At 26.9% G+C, this 21,786-nt stretch overlaps 1 protein-coding gene across 1 annotated transcript in view; it reads right to left on the reverse strand.

The window, feature by feature from the left end:
- Window positions 1–1,894: 1,894 nt before the first annotated feature.
- Window positions 1,895–21,786, reverse strand: part of LOC107447337 (glycogen phosphorylase) — a 35,359-nt gene continuing 15,467 nt past the window's right edge. Inside the window, exons 2-19 of the mRNA XM_016062212.3 lie at window positions 18,628–18,729; window positions 17,634–17,816; window positions 16,259–16,390; window positions 16,039–16,150; window positions 15,826–15,908; window positions 13,034–13,177; window positions 12,555–12,647; window positions 12,174–12,320; window positions 10,740–10,903; window positions 10,158–10,272; window positions 9,534–9,635; window positions 9,212–9,418; window positions 8,414–8,635; window positions 7,223–7,350; window positions 5,867–6,001; window positions 5,642–5,708; window positions 5,118–5,274; window positions 1,895–2,867 (exon numbers count right to left, since the gene is read on the reverse strand). Of these exons, the coding sequence (XP_015917698.1) occupies window positions 5,119–5,274; window positions 5,642–5,708; window positions 5,867–6,001; window positions 7,223–7,350; window positions 8,414–8,635; window positions 9,212–9,418; window positions 9,534–9,635; window positions 10,158–10,272; window positions 10,740–10,903; window positions 12,174–12,320; window positions 12,555–12,647; window positions 13,034–13,177; window positions 15,826–15,908; window positions 16,039–16,150; window positions 16,259–16,390; window positions 17,634–17,816; window positions 18,628–18,729 (2,292 nt within the window). The 3' untranslated portion in view covers window positions 1,895–2,867; window position 5,118. The remainder of the gene's footprint in view (window positions 2,868–5,117; window positions 5,275–5,641; window positions 5,709–5,866; window positions 6,002–7,222; window positions 7,351–8,413; window positions 8,636–9,211; window positions 9,419–9,533; window positions 9,636–10,157; window positions 10,273–10,739; window positions 10,904–12,173; window positions 12,321–12,554; window positions 12,648–13,033; window positions 13,178–15,825; window positions 15,909–16,038; window positions 16,151–16,258; window positions 16,391–17,633; window positions 17,817–18,627; window positions 18,730–21,786) is intronic.

Genomic DNA, 21,786 nt, shown 5'->3' on the forward strand with positions numbered 1-21,786 from the left:
GTTTTTTTTCAATAGGCTGAAAAGTTATAAGTGAGGATGTGGACACCACAACAGAAAGCTCAATGCGTCTCATGGTTCATAGAGACGAAATCAGATACACAGGTTCAACGGAACTTCAGGACAAATTTCCAAAGAGACCCACCATCCAGACCCTCCATCCGTGCATGGCACACAAGCTTCATGAGCACCGGATCAGTATTGCATAAAAGTGGAGCCGGACGACCCAGCACAAGTCCAGAAAATGTGGAGCGAATACGGCCATGAGACGCATTGAGCTTTCTGTTGTGGTGTCCACATCCTCACTTAAAAACTTTTCAGCCTACTGAAAAAAAAACTTTATTAGTTGCAGTAATACATGCAAAAAACAGAATATAAATATCTTGTTTATGTTCGAAGTTATGAGTTTTTGAAGTTGTAAAGATAATTTTGGAACACCCTGTATATTCTAGCCTTGGTAACAAAAACCCTCCCAGCAAGGAAACAGAAGCTGTAGATTATCACAAAATCTGGTGATTAATTAATTTTAAAGCAAATAAAACTGTCCAATAAAATATAAATCAAATGAAAATCATCTCTCCCCCTTTTGAAAAGACTGCCCTCCGACCTTCTGACATCTAAAACAATTCACGAGGCTACAGCAGCAAGCATGCAGGGCTTCAATAACACAATTGCAGAAAAAATTTTGCAACGGACTCTGGTTAAATTTTGTTCTCCAAAATATATTTATAAAAAGTGAAAACACATTAAAAAAGAGGGGGGAAAATATTTTTTTAAGGAAAGAAAAAAGAGTAAACTTTTCACCTGAATTTTAAAATGCTATTTCTCTTCTAATTTCGAACCTGAGGTAATATTATAATCTGATATGTTTTTATTTTATACTTAGAATAATTTGATATGATGATCAGAAGCATTAATGATGGATTTATTTCCTTTAAGTACTGTTTAAGCTTCAAATTAAAGATGCGAAAATTCTGTGTAGATATTTTCATCTATCCTATGTTTACAAGTGCAAATTTTGTAACATGTATGTTTGGGTAAACTAAAGAAGTTCGTTGTATAAATATTAAATGATTGCATAAATTACTGTATAAATATTAGATGCTTTAACATTGTTTTATTCAATCTTTCTTTTAAGCATTATTATATTTTTAACATAAATTTAAGCTTACATTTTTTGTATTTAATTTTCATCTACTATTTGCAAATTTAAATTTTGCTCTTAGCTTTGCCCTTTGCGGAAACAATGCACAATTAGAGCTCGTAATGCAATATAACCAGTTGAATTTCCTTCCCAGCATTAGAGATCACCTTAATGTGTTTCAAATATTTACAGAGAAGACAAAACAGTTCAGAGGTTTTGTCCCATTCTAGTTGCGTATTCTATAAGAAAGTATAAAGATTTATGAATCAAATTGTTGAAAAGCTTCAGAGTGAAAAAGTATAAACTGTAATAGAAGTCTATCAGAAGATTTGTGAGGATGCAAAAAGCTTTTTCTGGCATACTTTTGTAACAGAATATGTGTAGTTAAATATTAGATTAATATTGTTGCGCAGCAAATATTTACACGTCAAAAAGAAAGTTTGATAATGTTAGAATATTCTTTTCTTCTATTTGATAGAATATTTATTTATTTTTAAGTTAGAAAGCATTAGAAATAATCTGTCACCAACCTTTAAATTTTAAGGAGAGCATTGTGTTTTGTTAGACCTTTTTTTAGCATATAAAAGAGTAACAAGAAATTAAAGAATATTATGCTTAAAATTTTGATTTCCAAAATTGTAATTTTTAATGCTTTCAAAAAATATAATTCCATTCCTTCAAACAGAAGATAAAAAGAGATCATAAAAAATTTTATGATTTGAAAATAAAAATGTACTTATGTGAAAGCCAAGATTGACAATTTCAATGAGCATAATTTATTAATAAATAAAACTATTTTATTATTGATGTTCATAACCATCTCACGACAGTTTACAAAGGAATGAAAATATGGAATAGTTCATTCCAAAAAGACAACACCATCAACTAACTAAATCCAAATGATTTTTTTAATGTCTTGGATTTGATGATGAAGAAAAGTGAGAGAGATAGGGTGGGAAGCAGATATAAGGAACATCAAACAATTCAATGAAAATAATAAATGAAAATTTTACACAAATGAAACAACTTTGACAGCAAGATTTCAAGTGTACAAATAAATACACTATGATAGTATAGGATCTTATGGCTTCAGATTCAAAAAGTTATTATAAAATTTTGACAAAGAAAGCAGGTAAATTGTAAGGAGCAAAAAGTGTGTAAAATTTTAATAAAATTAGTAAAAGCATACAATAATATAACAAAGCATTAAAACTATAACTAAAACTATATGCACTTTGAATAAAACAAGCTTAACAAATCACAAAGGCTATCACATGTTCAAAAAGCAATAATACATAACGCCTTTTAAAAAAATACTTTGCAACAATCCAGTGTGGTAATTGTACATAAAAACAAACAACTATCATTGGCACAACAGTTAAGATCTTTACTAAATGTACAAAATAACTTATTTAAATTCAGGATTATTTTTCTTGCATTGGAGCACATCTGGAGTAAAAATTTAAATTTTAAAACATTTATATTAGTTATTTTAACATGTAGAATTTTTTAAATGATTATAAAGCACTATTTACTGCAGAAATTATTGGATATTTCTGTTTATGGCATTAATGTATCTGCATAGACATAATTTCTTGACGTCAAAAATTCGATTAAGTTAAAAATCTCTTATTCACAATTGTTTCTTCAAAAACAAACCATAAAAAGGCTGCAACTTTGCAAGAATCAGAAATGAAATATATGGCAGGCAGTTATAAGGAATCAGCTGAAAAAGAAATAAACATTAGCTTTCAAACAATAAATTTAAAGATGTATAATACTAACAAACTGATAGATTTTTATTTTTTCATATCCACTATAGCTGTAACACAAAGTCAAACAGTTATATAAAAAAAAATATTTTTTTAAATATTTCTAAGACAAAGTGTTTTTCTTTTCTTACTTTCTTATGAAGGGTGCTTATAAATAAGTTGAAGGCTCCTAAAATCCTTTTTACTAAATTTACTGCATTGAATACGCCATATTAGACTGCATTGTAAAATGAGAAAGGTAATTAGTTTTAATATTTAAAAAACAAACATGCCAATTTCAAGGACTATTTTGAAATATTTCTTTCTAATTATGCTTGTAAAAGTAAATTTCTTTTTTAGAATCATTTTTCTTCCTTTAAAAACAATAAAATATTTTACTTTTATTTTTAGAATCTTATTTTCATAATCTAGAACTATTGCCAGATATATTTTAGGTGTCCAGTATATATGTTTAATCCACAATTTTAAAAATAACCTTTTCAAAATATATAAGTATAACTTTGGCATTTCTTTTACATTAAAAAAATATAGCATTTCGTTTTTCGTGAAAAAAAAATTTCTTTTTTAGATATTAATATATCTCAAACACAAAATAAAACAGTTAAATTCTTTTTATTATCCAAAAAGTATCGTTTACTATTACTTATTTTCCATCTCTCAGTACATGTCGAAACCAGCTAAATTCAAAATCAACTTTTAATGTATATAAAAAATTCATTAACTTTTATCATTTATCTAAAAAAATAAACACATAATTTATAGTTAAATAAGTAGCAAAAAATTAATTATAGCTTAAATAAAAAATAAAAGGAAAAAGTCTTGTTATTTGCTGAAATTACTAACACCATGCTGAAATGAGAGATATATTTGTTGTGTTAGTTATGCAAAATTTACGAAAAAGAATCTAGTATATTGTGATATTAAACCACCTATTCAGTTTAATATGATTTTCTTAGTTTTTAGTAATAAAGCTTCAAACATGGTAACACATTTTATAATTAAACATAATGTTAAACTTAAACAAAAGGACAAAAGGCACTTCTCTGTCCAGACAATAGAACATCTCTGTCATAAATAGTTCTTAACATAATCTTGTTTAGCATACATAATTTTAAAAAATTACATGTACAATGTTATTCTGTATAACTGAAATTTCTTATCTGCTAGTCAGATAATTGGTCTTTTTAATATGTAGAAACAATTAACAATATTGATATATTTCTTGAAAAGGCAATTTATGTAGAATGATATTGCATAATAAACATTTTTTAAAGCATAACTTTTGACAATTAAGTTGAGGCATGCAGAGGTAAATGAATGCCTAAGACAACTGCTTCTTGAATGTTAAAATTTTTTAAATTGTCTAATACTTCATTAATAAATTAGGTTTAAAATCATTGTTTAATCTACGTAAAACATTTTGCATGGACCAAACAAATTTTTTAACGGATGAAAAGTTTAAAAAAATTTAATTTTATCACAATAAAAGGTTTAAAGTTGCACTGAACTCTTGCATACTTTAACAACATTGTATTAACGGAGAGTCATAATCTGGAATAGACTAAAGTAAAGAAAGAGTTTAAAAATATTTCGCTATATGATAATTTATCTTTTTTAAATAAATATGGATTTTACAATCCCTATAATTTGGCTTTCTTATGTTCTTATGACTTTTGTTTTTGCATAAAATATAGTTACCTAGCACCGCTTAGTTCCGCTACTTTATTTAGATAAAAGATAATTGATTTTAACTTTTGTTTGGTGCACTAAGAAGCACCTGGCTCTAGTAATATTGAACTTTTTTACTCAGAACTCTTTTCACATTGAAATTAAAAAAAATCTAAAATTCATAGTTTTAGTTAGAATGTTACACATAAATGTACAATATTGATTTTAAAAACTAACAACAGATGCAATTTTCCCAGAAATTAATAAACATTGCATTTAGTTTTATCGCTACTAAAATTTGAGAAAATGCAGAAATGCTGACACATAAAACATGTTACATAAAAATAGCAATGACAGGGGTTGGACAAAATACGATTCTATCCCCTGTATCTTCTAACATTTAAGTACTGGCATTAAAAACATACATATTAAAAAAAACTATACAATTTGCTTTCTAATGTTCTCCATATCTACATTACATTTTATTCTGTGACAAACGTTTAAAACAACCTTATTAAATTTTTCTAATTACAAACCTTATTCTTTAGGAGCTTCATGAGGTGCTGGTAATTTTTCCCAACTTGGCTCGACTCCCCAGATTTGTCGAGCATATTCAGCAATGGTACGATCACTAGAAAACTTTCCAGATGAGGCAATATTCATAATAGCCATTTTTGTCCATTCCTCAGTATTCTAAGAGGGAAATATATGCAATGAAATTATCTATATTGTTAAAATGTAAGCTAAATACTTAAACTTTTTTTATTACAAATATTCTGGAAATCTAACAAGTTAAACCTTAACGGATAGACAAACATTGCAATTTTTTCCTTTAAGTTTAATCTCCAAAAATGACAGTTGCTGTACACCACTGCATATAAAGTTTTTCAGAAAAAAACTTAGCTTTATTATTATCTCTTTTAGCTTTTAGAAAAAATCTACATAGGTAACTTTCTACTTTTTTTTTAAATACAGCTTAGAATGACAATGCCTACTTTGTTCGAAGCAAGCAAATGTGAGCGCAAAAAGTTATATCTAATATTGGAACATAAAAACTTACAGTGAACATGTCGCTGACTCTTTCTTGACACTTTATATAAGCATCAAAATCGGCAAACAGATAAAACCTAAAAGAGAGAGAGAGATTGAGGTGTTAAATAAGAATGTAAGTTAAAAGCTAAAAGGTTGAATATTTAAAAAGATTTCTATTTTTGAAAATAGAATTTTGCTATACTGTGTGAAGATTAAAAAAAAACAGTTCAATTATTAAAAATTATTATGTTACCTGTCATGGTTTAGTAGGATATTTGTCAAATCCTTAAAACAATCTGGGTTGTTAGGACTAAAGTAGCCACCGCTGATTTGATCAATGGCTTGTTTTAGTTCACTGTTCGAATTGTAGTAATCCCATGCATTATACCTATGAATCAAAATTTTATACAGAACATAATAAAAAACAACAGCAGATGTGCAAGTTTTAAGAAAATTGCAATACTAGAGTTTCAATGTTTCACACAAAAATTAAAGCCAGTAAAACAAAATAAAATAATTCTGTTAAAAAATAATTATAATACATATTTTTTCTAGTTTTCAAAGAATCAAATGTATGTGGTCAAACATTGACTAAAAATTCAACAAAGCACACTTGCTTGACCTTGACCTCATAAAAAATTAGTCAATTAATTAGCTAAGTTGTAAAGTAATGTATATGCATATTTAAACTCGTCAGTTATCATATTAGCAAATTTATGGAACAAAAGTGGATATTTTGGAATGGTTTATTAAAAATATTAATTGATAGTTATGTTACAAAAGGTTTCGTTGAAATACTTTTTAACTAGGTATTTAGTTACTTTGAATTTGGTGCTTAAAATATTATTTATGCTTTTGTTTAAATAAATAAAAAAATCTGGATTTAAAAAAAACCACACACAGAAATCAAGAAGCCTGCTTTGCTCTTTAAAAATTAAAATCTAGCGTTTTTCCAACTCTGAGGAATATTAATATTTGTTAAAAGCTGGATTTAGAATTGGTTTTAGACAAGTTTGATTTAGAAAAGATGAAAGTCTACTTGTGCATCTCTAGGTCAAAATCTTTTAAAGGAAATCTGATGATCTATTCCATTTTAAAAATACAGACTTAACATATCTTTACACAGAAAATGCAGAATAAATTTTCTTCAAAAGCTTATTTTGTTTCTTAAGTTATGATGCACATGTCGACAAAATGGTTTCACCAATTTGCAGTTACATTTAATTATTTAAACTCAAACACGCTAAAAAGTGCACTGCAGGAGCATGAAGAATACAAAATAAGACGTTTTCAAAACATATCCAGTGCTTTTTGCAAAGGTACATTAGAATCAGTAATTTTAAAATGGACTAGAATGGAACAACACACTTTCATTAACTTTTAGCTCTGATATGAGACCAGAAAAGTTCACTCAATGTTCAGAAAATATTCATACAACTTCTTTTGCTTATCACTTTTTATAGCAAATAACAAAAAATTGGCAGTAGGTATAAAAGTTAAAAATTTTTATCCATAATCTTGATTAAACTCTTAGATTTTGGTCATAAAACTTGAATATTGATACAAATAACACTGTCCAAAACTTCTGAAAAAGTGAATTTTAACATACCCTTTTCGTTTGAGATCTTCAACTTCATCTACAGTCATTCCAAAAATGAAAATATTTTCAGTTCCCATTTCCTCCTTCATTTCAATATTTGCTCCATCTAATGTTCCAATAGTGAGGGCTCCATTAAGCTGAAAATATACACATAAAGATAAAAATGATTGGCTAACTTTTTTTATATAAGATCTGAACCTTGCACTATTAATTCATTTTATTTATGTTAGTTCATATGGGATACATATAAAACTAGCAAAAAAGGTATCAATTAATGATAAATTTTGTAACAAATATTTTGATTGTATAGTAGGTTGCTGAATAACGCGAAGGGGTTATGCTCTGCTCTAAAGAAAATCTAATTGCTCTAGTGAACAAATATATGTGCAATATAGGGAGAAGTAGAATAAAAATTAATCTTCTTTTAAATATTTACATATATAATTACACCAGTTCATTGTGTATTCCCTATTAAATGGCTAATGCTTACATTTATTTTTCTAAACAAAATCTGAGAATTATGTTAGAATTGTTTTACATGTAATGCAGAAATTATAATTATGATATATAAAGAACACAATTTTTTGTCACATTTAAAAACTCATTTTATATGGGAATCGGTTATGCTGGAGTACTGGATACATCATGTTATATACAAAAGAACTGGGAATATCTGTAGCACAAGTAATGTCAACTCAATTATCAAAATAACAGTGCTATCAATAATAAATTTAAAATAGACAATTTGTTTCCGAATATCACTGTCTTATGCAAAATAATATGTATGAAAAATTGGCTTATTTTATATTTATTTTTGAAATTATTTAATTTCAAAAATATACTCATTGGGCTATGTTAGCAATGGTACACACAATATTTTTGGTCTGATACGTTTTTAAAGAAGTGTATATTTGATGAGGTTTATTAATAACGATTAAAGTTTTGTTATAAATAAAATCAAGAATGAATTTTTTTTTTTTATATGTTACAAATTAAGTCTATTTATGGAAGGAATGAGCTGTAAAAGCTAAACATATACAAGAGAAAAGTAAAATATATAGCAATTCAAATAAATTAAATAAGGTATGGTATTAAATGTTTTTAGGGGATTCTATTTTCACTAAAAAATGCTCATAAAAACTTAATAGCAGTAAATTAAAAGTATAAAATTAAAGAAAACATTTATCATTCAGTGATTACCATAAATTTCATGTTCCCAGTTCCAGAGGCTTCAGTGCCTGCAGTTGATATTTGTTCAGACAAATCAGCAGCAGGGATAATTTTTTCTGCTAACGTAACTCTATAGTTTTCAAGAAAAACAACCTTCAATTTGTCTCCAACAACAGGATCATTGTTCACAACATTTCCAACAGAACATATCAGCTTTATTATTTGTTTAGCTGTGTGATATCCTGGGGCAGCCTGCAGAAAAAGACAATGGTTATATAAGATAGATTAACAATATATAGAATATTTTGAACATGGAATTACAGAAAATACACTATAACAAAACATACATCTTCATAAGAAAATTCGAATTTACTTACAGTGTGCACTGATTGAAAAAAGACAATCCACTGACATACTTACTGATTTTGTTTATAATTTTTAATGTAAGAAAGTTTTATTTATTATGGATAAAAACATATAATTTTGAAATTTGAATCAAATATAGAAAATATGGAATGTTTGGAGGCATAAAAGCATGTTCACTCTGTTTCATTAATTTTTACTAAAGAGAGGAAGCATATGAGGACTTAAACTAACAAATTATATGAAATAGAGCAATGGAAGTTTCACAAAAAAGAGAAGATGATAGCAACGCTGTGAAATGGGATGAAATATTTCATTTTTAATGACTTAAATATGATTTTTAATAAAAAGGTGATAATAAGTCAATTTATATTATAGAAAATAAATGATTATCTTAAATTATTTCAAAATGAAATAAAACACAGCGTGAATTTTTAAAGTGAATGTAGAAATGCGACAACTTACCTTACCGCCGACCATAATAGTTCTAGGAACAAATGGTGCATTAGGATTCTTTTTTATGCGATTGTAGAGAACAATTATATGCAAGCAATTCAGCAATTGCCTTTTATATTCATGAATCCTTTTAACCTGAATGTCGAACATTGAAGAAGGATTGATATTGACACCAGTTTCCTTTGTGAGGTAGGCAGCTAGCTTTAGTTTATTTTCCTAAAATTATAAAATCTTAAGTACTTTAAAAAAGAATCTTGATGATATTACACAAAAAATTCAAGATATGTATAGAAATAAATAATTCAGATGACACATGCAACAGTTTACCTACTTGTTTGATTTTATGAATTGTGCGGATAAATGATGAATCAGTGGCTAACTTCTTAAGTTGCTTAAGTTCTTCAAGATGAGTTGTCCATTTGTCACCAATACGCTGAAAGAAATATTTTTAAAAAATGAATCATAATTTATTTTAAATAAATTTGAGTAACATAATGAAAAATTATTAAAAATATTATCAATAGAAAATTCAAACCCAAAGGTTAGTTCCTTTTATTTTTCGTGTCAATTTAAACTTGGTGGAATCACAGTTCACCAATTTTATTTTTGATCACTACCTGATTCTACAATCTTCTAAAGCAAAATGTGTTTTTATGTACTGAAATTTTACTAAGATATGCAAACTCAAAGTAAGAGAGAAAGGTAAATAGAGTTTCTTAACAGGGAGGACTCCTGAAATTTACAAAAAGTAAATTATGAAATAATTAAAAAAAAACTAATATTAAGAAATATATAGATAAGAGCTTGGGTGAAGCACTTTAGTAACTTTTTAATTAGCAAGAGAAAGAGTTCTTCACTGTTATTAAAATAAAGAATTCAAGATGTCAGCAAAAATTAATTGACAAGCTAAAATTGGGTATATGAATTTAAAAAAACAAAAAGAAGTGTACTATACTTCAGCTATGGCATCCGCAAGACTTGGATTACATAGCAATAACCAACGACGAGGAGTAATACCATTTGTTTTATTTTGGAACTTATCAGGATTCATTTCATAGAAATCTTTGAATCTAGAGAAAAAACAAATTAATATTTATTAAAAAGGTGTTTAAAAAAAAGCTCTAAGATAAAACACATGTTTACTTCAAACGGAAGAAATTTAAACTTTTAGCTCTTTATGAATAATTTATACATGATTATTTTGCTCACACAGAAATTACTGAGACTTAATGAAATAAATTTTTCATGAAAAAATGATAATATTTTAATATAATTCTGAAAAAAAGTTGTTTGATAGTAGTGTTTGTTTTTAAGAAGTGTATGCATAGATAAAATTGCATTTGAGTTATGGTCAACTTTGCAAGCATAATATAAACTTTTGATGAATTTTGCAACACATGAACTAATCATGAAAAAATAGTATTAATACTAATCTGAATAAGTTATTATTTCATATTAAATTAAAATACTATAATTTTTCTACGAAGAAGTCAAGATTAAATTGGCTTTCACCTCTAAGAAAATAATAAATACTTACAAATCCTTTTTCAGAATTTCAGAGTGAATAGCAGCTACTCCATTTACTGCATGAGAGCCTACAATAGCTAAATGAGCCATGTTTATACGTTTCTCACCATATTCTTCCACCATAGACATTCTTCTCAACCTATCCACATCTCCAGGATATTTTTTAGATACTTCCTATAATAATAATTCAGACTATTTACAAATGATACTTATAACATGCTATATTTACAGAATGAAAGACATTTGAGAAAATGTTACAATTTATAAACATTTCAAACAGAACAATGATTTGAACAAAACCCATTATTTCTAAAATATCCAAATGCCCATTTGCTAAAAATGCACATCTACTATACTTAATTTGGGACAAAATGTTATCAAGTAATGAATTTTGTTTTAACTTAACATTATATTTTTGTCTATAATGTTCGAACACAGGACTACAGAAAGCACTGAAAGCAAAGTTTGACTTAATTTAATAAGTAACATTAATTTATAAAAAAAAAATTTACTTTCAACAGTTGTTATTATTAGAACAAGTAGGGATCAATATTTGTCCTGTAAATAACAACATATTTCTTCAATTAAAGGGTAATTTTTAGACAGTAAAACAATTAAATTTAATACTCAGCCAATTAAATATTTAATGAATCATACATTATTTCAAGCACAAATTAGTTATTTTGTGTAACATATATCATAAAAACATTCATATTTTTTCTTCATCAAAAAATACAAAAATTCACTTAAAAATCTGGTCTTTCATATATTTATTTGTTATTCTGAGTTGAGATGCTCCTCTTGAATAAAAGTCTAGTAAATTTGAGAGTATCAGCTTTAAATTATAAAATTACATAAATGCTTTTAACACACTCAGTCACTCCTTTTAAATTATTTCATTTAAACATAATCCTTTACTCAGTTGATTACTTAAAATAGGACACAACAAGCTCTTATTTCCATTTTCTTTAAAATATTACTTATAATGTTCAATGATTAAAATTTACTGCATAAAAATTTTTTGACATTGCATTTATAAAAATTTTATTTTGCAACATCAGATATTTTTGACTTAGAAAAAAGAACAGCTTATTTTCTCTGTTATTGCTTTTACCCACTGACTCAATTTTATTATACAAATGGTGATTAGTATTTTAAAAAAAGAAAATCCTAGCTACTCAGCCATCAATTTTAGGAATTTTCTGAAAAAAAGTTCTTATTCATTCTGATATGCCAGTTTTAACCAATATAAACTCCCTTAAAATATTATTTTGAGACTCATATTTTGATTTTTTAAATACTAAAAATTAAATCTTACAAGCAAGGTTTCGGAAAAACCCTATATAAAAAAAACAAAAGACTTAAGTTTCTTTTACTAAATTTCTTTAAACACTAAGGAAGGAGTCAAAATATTCTGAACATTCAGATTTAATAAAAAGCAAACCTCAAGGAATCTGGCATTGATTTCATACATTATTTGTAGATGACGAGGAAGTATGTGCTCAAGCATGGTGACAGGCCATCTTTCAAGAGCTTCAGGTAAAACAGTGTGGTTGGTGTAGGCACATGTGCGAACAGTAATGACCCAAGCCTAAGAATTCCATATCAAAAAGACATAAGAAATAATTTAGACAAAAGAAATAATTTACATACTGAAAAATGGAAAAGAATACAATAAGATAAGAATTTATTTTCTTTTAAATCAATATATTCTTCCTATTTTTTTTAGTAATACAATTACCAGAAAATGCTGAATAAAATTAATAAAAATGTAACTAAAAAATTATGATCAATGAAAAAATACAATTAATAAAGAAATAATTACCTTTTCCCAAGTAAGTCCTTCAATATCAATTAAAATGCGCATAAGCTCAGGAATAGCTAAGGCAGGATGAGTGTCATTCAGCTGAATTGCTACCTAAAAAAATATTCATGGAATATTAAAAAAAGTAGTTTCCATAGTTTTATTTAAAAAAAGCGTGGCTTTTAAATTATATTTACAGTTATAAGTCTCACACATTGAATATACTATAATTACCAATCCAAACAAAAAACAATTAGTAATAAGTAAAATTTTTATTTATAAAATACAACAATCTCAATGGCAATCGAAATTTAAGGTATAATGTATCAAGTTTTATTATAAAATTTGCACATTATTATTACACATAATTAAGAAACAAAATATGTAGAATGTTGAGAAGCAATTGAATAGGACTATTTTGAACTTTTCATTGGGTAGGCTAGACAATCAAAATTGTATTAACAAAAATAAATATATAAATTTTTGAAAATTAAACTTACTTTATCAGGGAATGTATCAAAACAGGTTCTGACTGGATCTCGACAACCAAATTTGGAAGATTTGAAACGTCTAATGATATCTTGTAATGTAGCAGCTACCATAAAATACTCTTGTTTCAATCTCAACTCCTTACCTTCAAAGAACTAATACAGATATTAGGATTATGAATAATTAAAAAATGTGACAAAATAACGTGGCAATTAAAAATGTAATAAAATAATTGGCAGTTCTGAAATGAATTAAAATATAAAGAAACTTTCTAGCTAATTGGAAGTGGTGGACAATCAGTGATATCAGTGAAGAGAAATGAATTTAAATATGTATCAAAAAAGTATATAACCCAAGAAGTTTAAATTATATTTAAATCTTGGAAATTTTAAATGAAATTTTATTGTTCAGAGATAAATATATTTTTTACATTTCAATATTAATGTGTTTCTCCTAATGCCAGAAATTTTTGTAAGCATCCTGTAAAGACCCCATCTTGAATGACTAGAATCCTATCACTGTGTGAAGCCTACTTTTTTCTGTACATAAATAACTTTAATGAGAGTCTAACTTTAAAATTATGCCACATACCTGGCATTTGAGTACTATCTCCTTTTAGAAAACTTTAGCTAATTATAGAGTGAATATGAAGTCATGATAATGTGTTTGAATTTTAAGTCAATTTATTATACACATTAGAAATTATTTTAACAAGTTCACCTGAAATTTTTTTTATGCATTTCTATCTTCAAAATAGTGCTATAAACATTGAATTTAAGATGTAATCTTTTCTAAAGTTAGCAATAAAATCAGAGTTTTTTTTATCGAAATGTGTTTTAAACTTTAATATTTATTTCAAAATACACCTTTCATGTTTCAGATATAACATTTCATGTTACAAATTTGTATCACAAAACCTATATTTCCAAGATACTAATATTTTTATTAGTTCTTGTTTTTAAAATGGTATTATGAACTCTGCATCTAAGTTGTAACTCTCTTCGAAAATAGCAGTAAAAAAATTAAATTAATATTTGATGTTGTATGAGACATTTTAATATCTCAAAATCTGTCATTTTAGCACATTTACTTTTGCTATGAGATCTCATAAATAAAATGCTGCCATACAATTTGTATCACAGTGGTAACTTTTTCAAAAATGAATTTCATAAATTTGTAAAATAATAATTTTAGGAGTAATATAGCTTTTGCATGTGTTTATCGTTAAAATGGTGCTAAGTAATCCATATTTTAGCTGAAGCAATTTCTAAAATTGGTTTTAAAAAACAAATTTTTTATGAAAGCGTGTGTTTAAACTAAAGAATTGCAAAACTCACTTTAAATAGTAATTTCAGAACTTAAATTCTTGAAACCAACATCTTTAGGACACATACAGAAACTACATATATAAACATAGTTCCATACACTTTACATTCCACAAGTAATTAAAAAGTCAGTGAAAAGAATTTTTTTTTCTTTATGAAAATTTATAGTTTAAATTTAAAAGGGAAGCTTCAAAAATTATTTGAACAGAATTTCAATACTATTATTATTAAAACCAGTGATGGAATTCAACCAATAAGAACTGGCAAATGTGTATTGGTTCTGAAAAAAACATTAAAAAATATGTAATTCTGAAATTTTAACTTTAAAATGTATATAAATGTTAAAGTTATAGTTTGATTTCTTTTAAGCAAATATTTTTAAATTTCAATATTAGTTCCTTCTTTCACTTAAAACAAGCAGGAGTTTTATAAGTCCATTGGTTCTTGAATGATTTGAATCCTATCTCTGCTTCAATCCATGAAATTAATTTTAAAAATCATACACAAAAGCCTTAAATGGAAGGCTTTAGAAATTATTTGAATAAATTTGCATCACTCATGGCAGTTATTTGAACTCCACCAGTAAGGCTAGAGTTTTTTTCATTCTTAAAGACCTTAAAATATTATGAAAAAATGCACTAAGTGGATAATGCTAAATACTTTAATTTGATTTAAGGAAAAATATTATATAAAAGGGCAGCATGTAAGAAACGCTAGTGAGGAATTGACTTTTAATAGCCAATGATTTTCATGATGATCTAAAATCATGATCATGTCTTTCAATAAATACTAAATATTACATTAACAAAAACTCTAATAGCATTATTCTAATTAATTAAATAATATCATTTTAACCATAATTTAGAAATATTTACTCGAAATTTATAGAAAAAATCAAATAAATATGAATGACTTAATTAGCTGTTGGACTATATTTAGAGATAACTAACAGTTAGAATTTAAATTTGAAAGGTAAATTGTTATGATTATGCACTTGTAAATATGTGTGCATTACTATCAAAATATCAATCAATATATTTATATTATATTTATTACAATTATGCATTATTAACTGGATTTTTTAAAAATATTTGTGGAATTCAAGTTTTCTAGTTAATAACACTTTTCTTTTTGGCCTAAAAAAACATTATTTCTGAGTTTGACTTGCAAATAAAAAAAAGGTTTAAACTGTGAACCAAATACGTTTTAATGTTAGTTTTTGTTTATAAATTTTAAATTAAAAAATTAATACTTTAGAGTAATTTGGAAATACTTACATCAAAAAATTATTACTTTAAGTCTATGTGCATCTTTTATAACACTCATTTAAAAGAAGCAATGGGCACTATAGAGTTAAACTTCAACTTAAGTAACATGAAAGATTTATACAAAATCAGGGTTATGATTTTTTTTAATGATTGGGGGATAGGTTTAAGCTAGCCATAAAATATTAGATAAATTAATGATAAGTAACTTACATTATCATTTGGATATAATACTCTAGAGATGTTTTCAGCATAATTCCGGTCTAAAACAGCTTGAATGTAGTCACCATCATTGACTGAAATGCCATAAAAGTAAATATTTTAACATTAACTGACTAAAATGTAAATTATAGCATACTGTTGAAGGAGCTAACAACATACAGATTAGTATAAATGTGCAAAATTAGAGTTGCAAAACACACTTACAGAATCTCAAATTAAAGCTATTTGGGGATTTTGAAGACCACAGACGCATTGTATTAACAACATTATTTCTAAAACCAGGAATTGGATTGTCATATGGAATTGCAAATACAGTCTAAAAAAGAAATTACATTTTTTTTCTTCAAAATATTAAATTTATAATGAGTGATACAAAAAAACCCTCAAAGAATCAAATACTGAGCAAAAAAATTTTTTTTATTACCTGAGTATCAACCCATTTACATCCTTTATCTGTGTGGTCCACACGTCCGTAGAAATTAACAGGTAAAGTATATTCTGGGCGAGCTTTCTCCCATGGATTTCCAAATCTAAGCCAATCATCTGGTTCTTCAATCTATCAAAATCATAATAAATAAATAAAATTGTAGAGCTTCAAATTATTTGAATACTCTAAAAAAATGTTACACTACTAAAAATAATTAAATTTTACAAATGCTTTAAGATCACACTCGAAGCTCAGAATAATAGGTTAAAATGCTTAAAACGTTTATAAAGTGAACCATAAATTTATTGTCTTGCAAGCAAAAGTAAACACATTTTAAGGTCTTTAATTAATCTCTCACTTTATTTAAGGTCTTTATTAAAAATTGGGAATTACAGACAAAACACAATATGAGTCTGTCACAGGCAGTCCTTAATTTTTAAAATTTTTTTTAAGCGTGAAATATGAATTGAAGCAAGTTTAATGAGACCAAGAGTTATTTAAAAGAAATTCTTAAAACGACTTGATTTTTTTTAGCTTAACTATATGCATTTAAAATCTGAAAATATAAAATTTTCAAATGATGGAATTAAACTGAACTCCGTGGCTCAACAGCTGATAGAGGAACAAGGCCCACTGTGTCTATCCCACTTTTCTTGACCTTGGGCTCTAGGGTGCTGGAGCATATATTCCAGTTGGGTGGTCAGCCGAATGCTGAACCCCAAATGCTTAGTATCCAAGCATGCTTGGCACTCATTTTATCGACCAACTGAAACGATGAAAAGCTGGAAGTTCAAACATCTTGTCCAGTCTGAGGAGAGCACTTTGTAAAACAATGGAATTGCCCAATAATAAATTAACAATAAAAAAATACTCTACGTAAAATTTGCAATGCCTCTCAATCATACAACAGGGGCAACAACGAATCAAATAGTAATCTTAGTGACTAATAGAATTCTTTTCAATTTGCCAAAATCTTTCCCTCAATCAACTTTAAAAATCTTTTTCTACTTAACTTAACTGAAATTGCCTACAATAATATAAACAGCCCAATTTTTTTTGGAACACATAATAAAATATTTCAAAGATAATAGAATCAGAATGACATTACACATGTAAAATTTTTCAAAAATTGTGTGTCGCATCATTCTGATGGCACTTATCAATGAAGTGTTTTCTGAACAAGTTAGAAAATTGGCCTCGAATTTGTCTCATTTCATGAAATTATCTTATTTTATAGTGTATTGGGTGGCTAGAACAATGTTTTTCTGTAATTTGAAATAGGTTTTGATAGAATCATATTTGAAAAATAAAATTCCACTGCTTTGTTTAACTTGCAACTATATTATGTACCATGACATGCAAATATTATTACCTGATCACCATTCTTTATTCGTTGAGAAAATATGCCATATTCATATCTTATTCCATAACCATACGCAGCCAATCCTAAAGTTGCCATTGAGTCTAGAAAGCAAGCAGCTAATCGCCCAAGTCCACCGTTTCCAAGACCAGCATCTTCTTCCATATCCTCAAGATCTTCAATGTCAAGACCAAGCTAATAATTACATATAAATGCAACAATCAATTCTGCGAAATGAGAAGTTAAAATACTAAGCAAGATATGTCAGTTTGTTTTTTGTTTGGAATTAATTAAAACTGTTCAGCAGTTTTACTCTTTTAAAATCAGAAATGTTAGAAAAATCTTCACTGTCAAAAACAGTTGAGGAAAGATTATACTAATGTGCTTTCAAGAATCGTTATGTTCAGTACTAGTTAGAAAAAGTGTCTTCACAAACTTCTTGTATTTTTCAAAATGTTAGTTCTGTTCAAGTTTTGAATCTTAGTTAAAAAGAATAATGAAAATTGGTTTAATTCTACTTGTCATTCAAACAAAATTAACTCATCCCACATCTGTAGTTTCATTTTATGACAGTATTGATTAAAAAGGGCTCCACCTGCTCTCAATTTTTCTAACAATTAACATTTTCTTCATTGCATTTTCAAGAAGTTAATATTGCATAAAATCTGTTAAACTAATTTTCTCTAAAGTTTATCTTTTAAGTGTTTGAGTAGAAAATAAATTTTTGAAGTTAAAACAGCTTTAAGAATCTAACTGGAATACAATATTGTAGTAAATAAATAAACCATTAAAAGTTTTAAATAAAAATATACAATTACAGATTTAGAGCAGTTTAGGTTGAAAATAACATTAACATTCTCTAGACCACAATTCTTAATCCCACTTCTTTAATTGCTCTTTAATTACTTCTTAATAACACCTAACTACAAGCTTTAAAAAACGGTATCTATAATTACAACATTATTCCCTAAGTATTCCTATTACATATTTAAATGTTAGATCTTACCTGATATAAAGCTTCATCACATGCACTTTGGATATTCAAGTTTATCATGGTATTCGAGAGAGTTCGTCCCATATAATATTCCAAGGACAAATAGTACACCCTCTGAAATGTAAAAAGAAATTAGCATTAAGAAAATTCCAAATTTTATATTAAAGTCATATTAAGCACTTTATAATGAATTTTATAAAATGAAACGATTTTAGTAATGGAATTAAAATTTATTTGACTGAAAACTGCAGTTTAAATGCAGGTTGAAATCTTGAGGTTTAAATTTAAGCTAGTTATGAACACTGAAAGTAATTTGGATAACTAGCATTCATGTTGTTTCTATTCTTGCTGATAGGCCGACCTGATTGCTTTCAACACACGGTAGCGAGGCAGGAGAAAAAATCAAATTATATATTGTAGAAAAAAAATTTACAGTGGTTGTTAGTATCTCAAATGTTACAAAAGAAGTAAAAACTAAAATACTTGCTTTATAAAGCTAATTAATTGGAAAATGAATTAATTTTTTTTTAGGTGACAATCTAAAAACTGTAAAAAAATGTAACTTTATAAAAACTGAAAAGCAAGATTCATATAAAAATAAATCCTAAAAAAAAAAAAAAATGTGTTCTTGAGGACAGCCAACTAAGNAAAACGAGTGCAAAATTTAAAAAAAAAAAAAAAACTGACTTACAGCAAATATAATTAAAGTGAAGTATAAATCATAAAAATTTAGGGCTATTTTTCAAATACTCTGTAGTTGTATGAAATGATGCTCTTTTGAGAATAATATGTTATTTTCATGACTGATGTGAGTATGCAACAGTTATGACTGTTAGGTCAAGTTTAGCCTATCTTTAGCCAGCACTCCCTGAAAATGTTGCAAAACGTCTATATGAAGAAAAGTCACAGTTTTGAGAAAATGAAAAGTGTTTGTGAACCAATTTTTTAATATTTAAAAAACTTAACTTAAGTGTTGCATTATTTAGGCTCATAAAAATTTGCAAAAAATGGGAATTGGGAATAAGGAATTGATTATGATAATTTTCATAAAGGTAGAAAAATGTCACCAAATCGGCAATTTTTAAAAAGTTTAATAACTTTAAAAATATTCGTTATTTGTCCATTCTAAAGCCAAAATAATTCCTCATGGTACAATAGCATTTATAGTTTAAAACTACTGCTTTGGTTTAAATGTAAGAAATAAAACTGTGTTTTTCTTATTTTCCTTGGTGAGAGAGTTTTGAAAAACCATTCTAACAATTAAATTTGATTACCATAAAAATATGAGCCATAAACAGCATATGCATGTGGTACCAAACAAAACGAGCTAATCTTGCTGTAAAACCAATAAAGCAGTTTTTAAATTATACAAGCATATATTAGTTTTTTTTAATAAAAAAAACTATATTTATAGACTTCCCCCCCCCTTATATTTGTTACAAACAGGGCAGTTGCAACAAGATATGAGTTTTGGGGGAGGGGCATCACATCCCTCCTAGGTAAGGACAGCAAATTTATTTAGTGAAAAAGTCTGAAGACCATTACTCTCACAATTTATTATTCTTAAGGTATGACAATATTTTGACCTATGTAAAAGGCGTATTTTAGATTATATTTAGTGAAAAATATTAAAAAAAACCCTATTCTCAGTGGCGGATCCAGCGGGGGGGGTCATGACCCCCCCCCAAATTGAAAAATAAAATAAAAATAATAATTTTTTTAATAGTTTACAAAAGAAATAAAATATTTTAAGAATTATTTAAGGGGGCATATACACCTAGTTAGGTCGAAAAATCAATTTTTTTTCATCTAATTATGTTCTTCACTGTTTCAAGAATCATTATCCAAAAGATTAACGAAATTCGTCATAGTTTCATTGTAAACATTAATAATGTTGAAGCACGCCGAGCGCTCCAAGCGCGCTTCAACAGGTTTAACCATAAGATTGTATAAAGGTGAAGATTGGAAACTTGCGAAACTCGTAACTAAAATCTGGCATTAATAAACATTCATCGAGAAATTGATTTGGATGTCGAAAAAATCATTGACAGATTTGCCAAAGTTTCTAAGAAACGCATTACATTTATTATTTAAAGATTTTGAATACTTGAATTATTTATGTATTGTTCTATTGTTCATTATGAAAAAAATAAATGAGAAGACTAGCATTAAAAATCCCAGTTTTTTTTCTTTTTTTCAAAAAAAAAAAATTAAAAAAAAATTTTTTATAAAAAAATTAATTCTTAATAATAATAATTAATAAAAAAATTAACTGAGTCTACGACCCCCAGGAAAAATTTGTGGATCCGCCCCCGCCTATTCTTCTTAGGATTTTTTTTTATAGTAGGCATCACTGATACATTTCTTTTCTTCATAATAAGTAGATGTCCTGTTATTGAGAAATGTGTTCCACATAATGGCCCCCCATCACTCTCTCTCTCTCTCTCTATATATATATATATATATATATAAGAGAGAGATCTCCTGGATCAGCTAATATTTTCATTTTAAGTTAAAGATATTAAATAGAAAAATAGCGACAAGAAAACGTTGTCACAAATAAACGCTTTCATAAACGTTGTTATTGCAATTCCTAGAATTCAGGAATAATATAATTTATAGGTCACACTCCCATTTAAAACAAAAGTTAAACAACCATTGCACTTTACACTAGTTACTTCAAATATTAGAATAAAAAATATTCTTAGAGTTTTTTTTTCTTTTTAAAAATTTAGTACTTTCTTAGTTGAAGTTTTCAAATTTACCTTGTAAATATAATATAATGACTATAACAATGAGCAACACTGTAGCAGTTTCTGCATCATAAGTCATAATTTTTCGAGCTATGAAAAATTGTCACGATTATTTAATGTATTTATTTGTATTAAAATTTTATTTTATTCCAACTAATTATAAATAACATAACAAGTATCGAGATTAAACTATAGTTAACTATCGAGGATACTACAGGGGTTGGAAAAAATAATGGAAACATTTCTACATTAACTTATTTTTTCCTATTTCTCAAGAAATAATTACAGAATTATTTTAAAATTTTTTATCTCATGCGATTTCTCATACATATCAATAAAGTTTAAAGCTTTTAGAGTTTTGAGAGAATAAATTACTAACGAAAAAGAATGTTTTTGAACATCTTACATCAAAAAATAC

The sequence above is a fragment of the Parasteatoda tepidariorum genome, chromosome X1 (assembly GCF_043381705.1).
Source record: "Parasteatoda tepidariorum isolate YZ-2023 chromosome X1, CAS_Ptep_4.0, whole genome shotgun sequence".
Taxonomy (NCBI): Eukaryota; Metazoa; Arthropoda; class Arachnida; order Araneae; family Theridiidae; genus Parasteatoda; species Parasteatoda tepidariorum.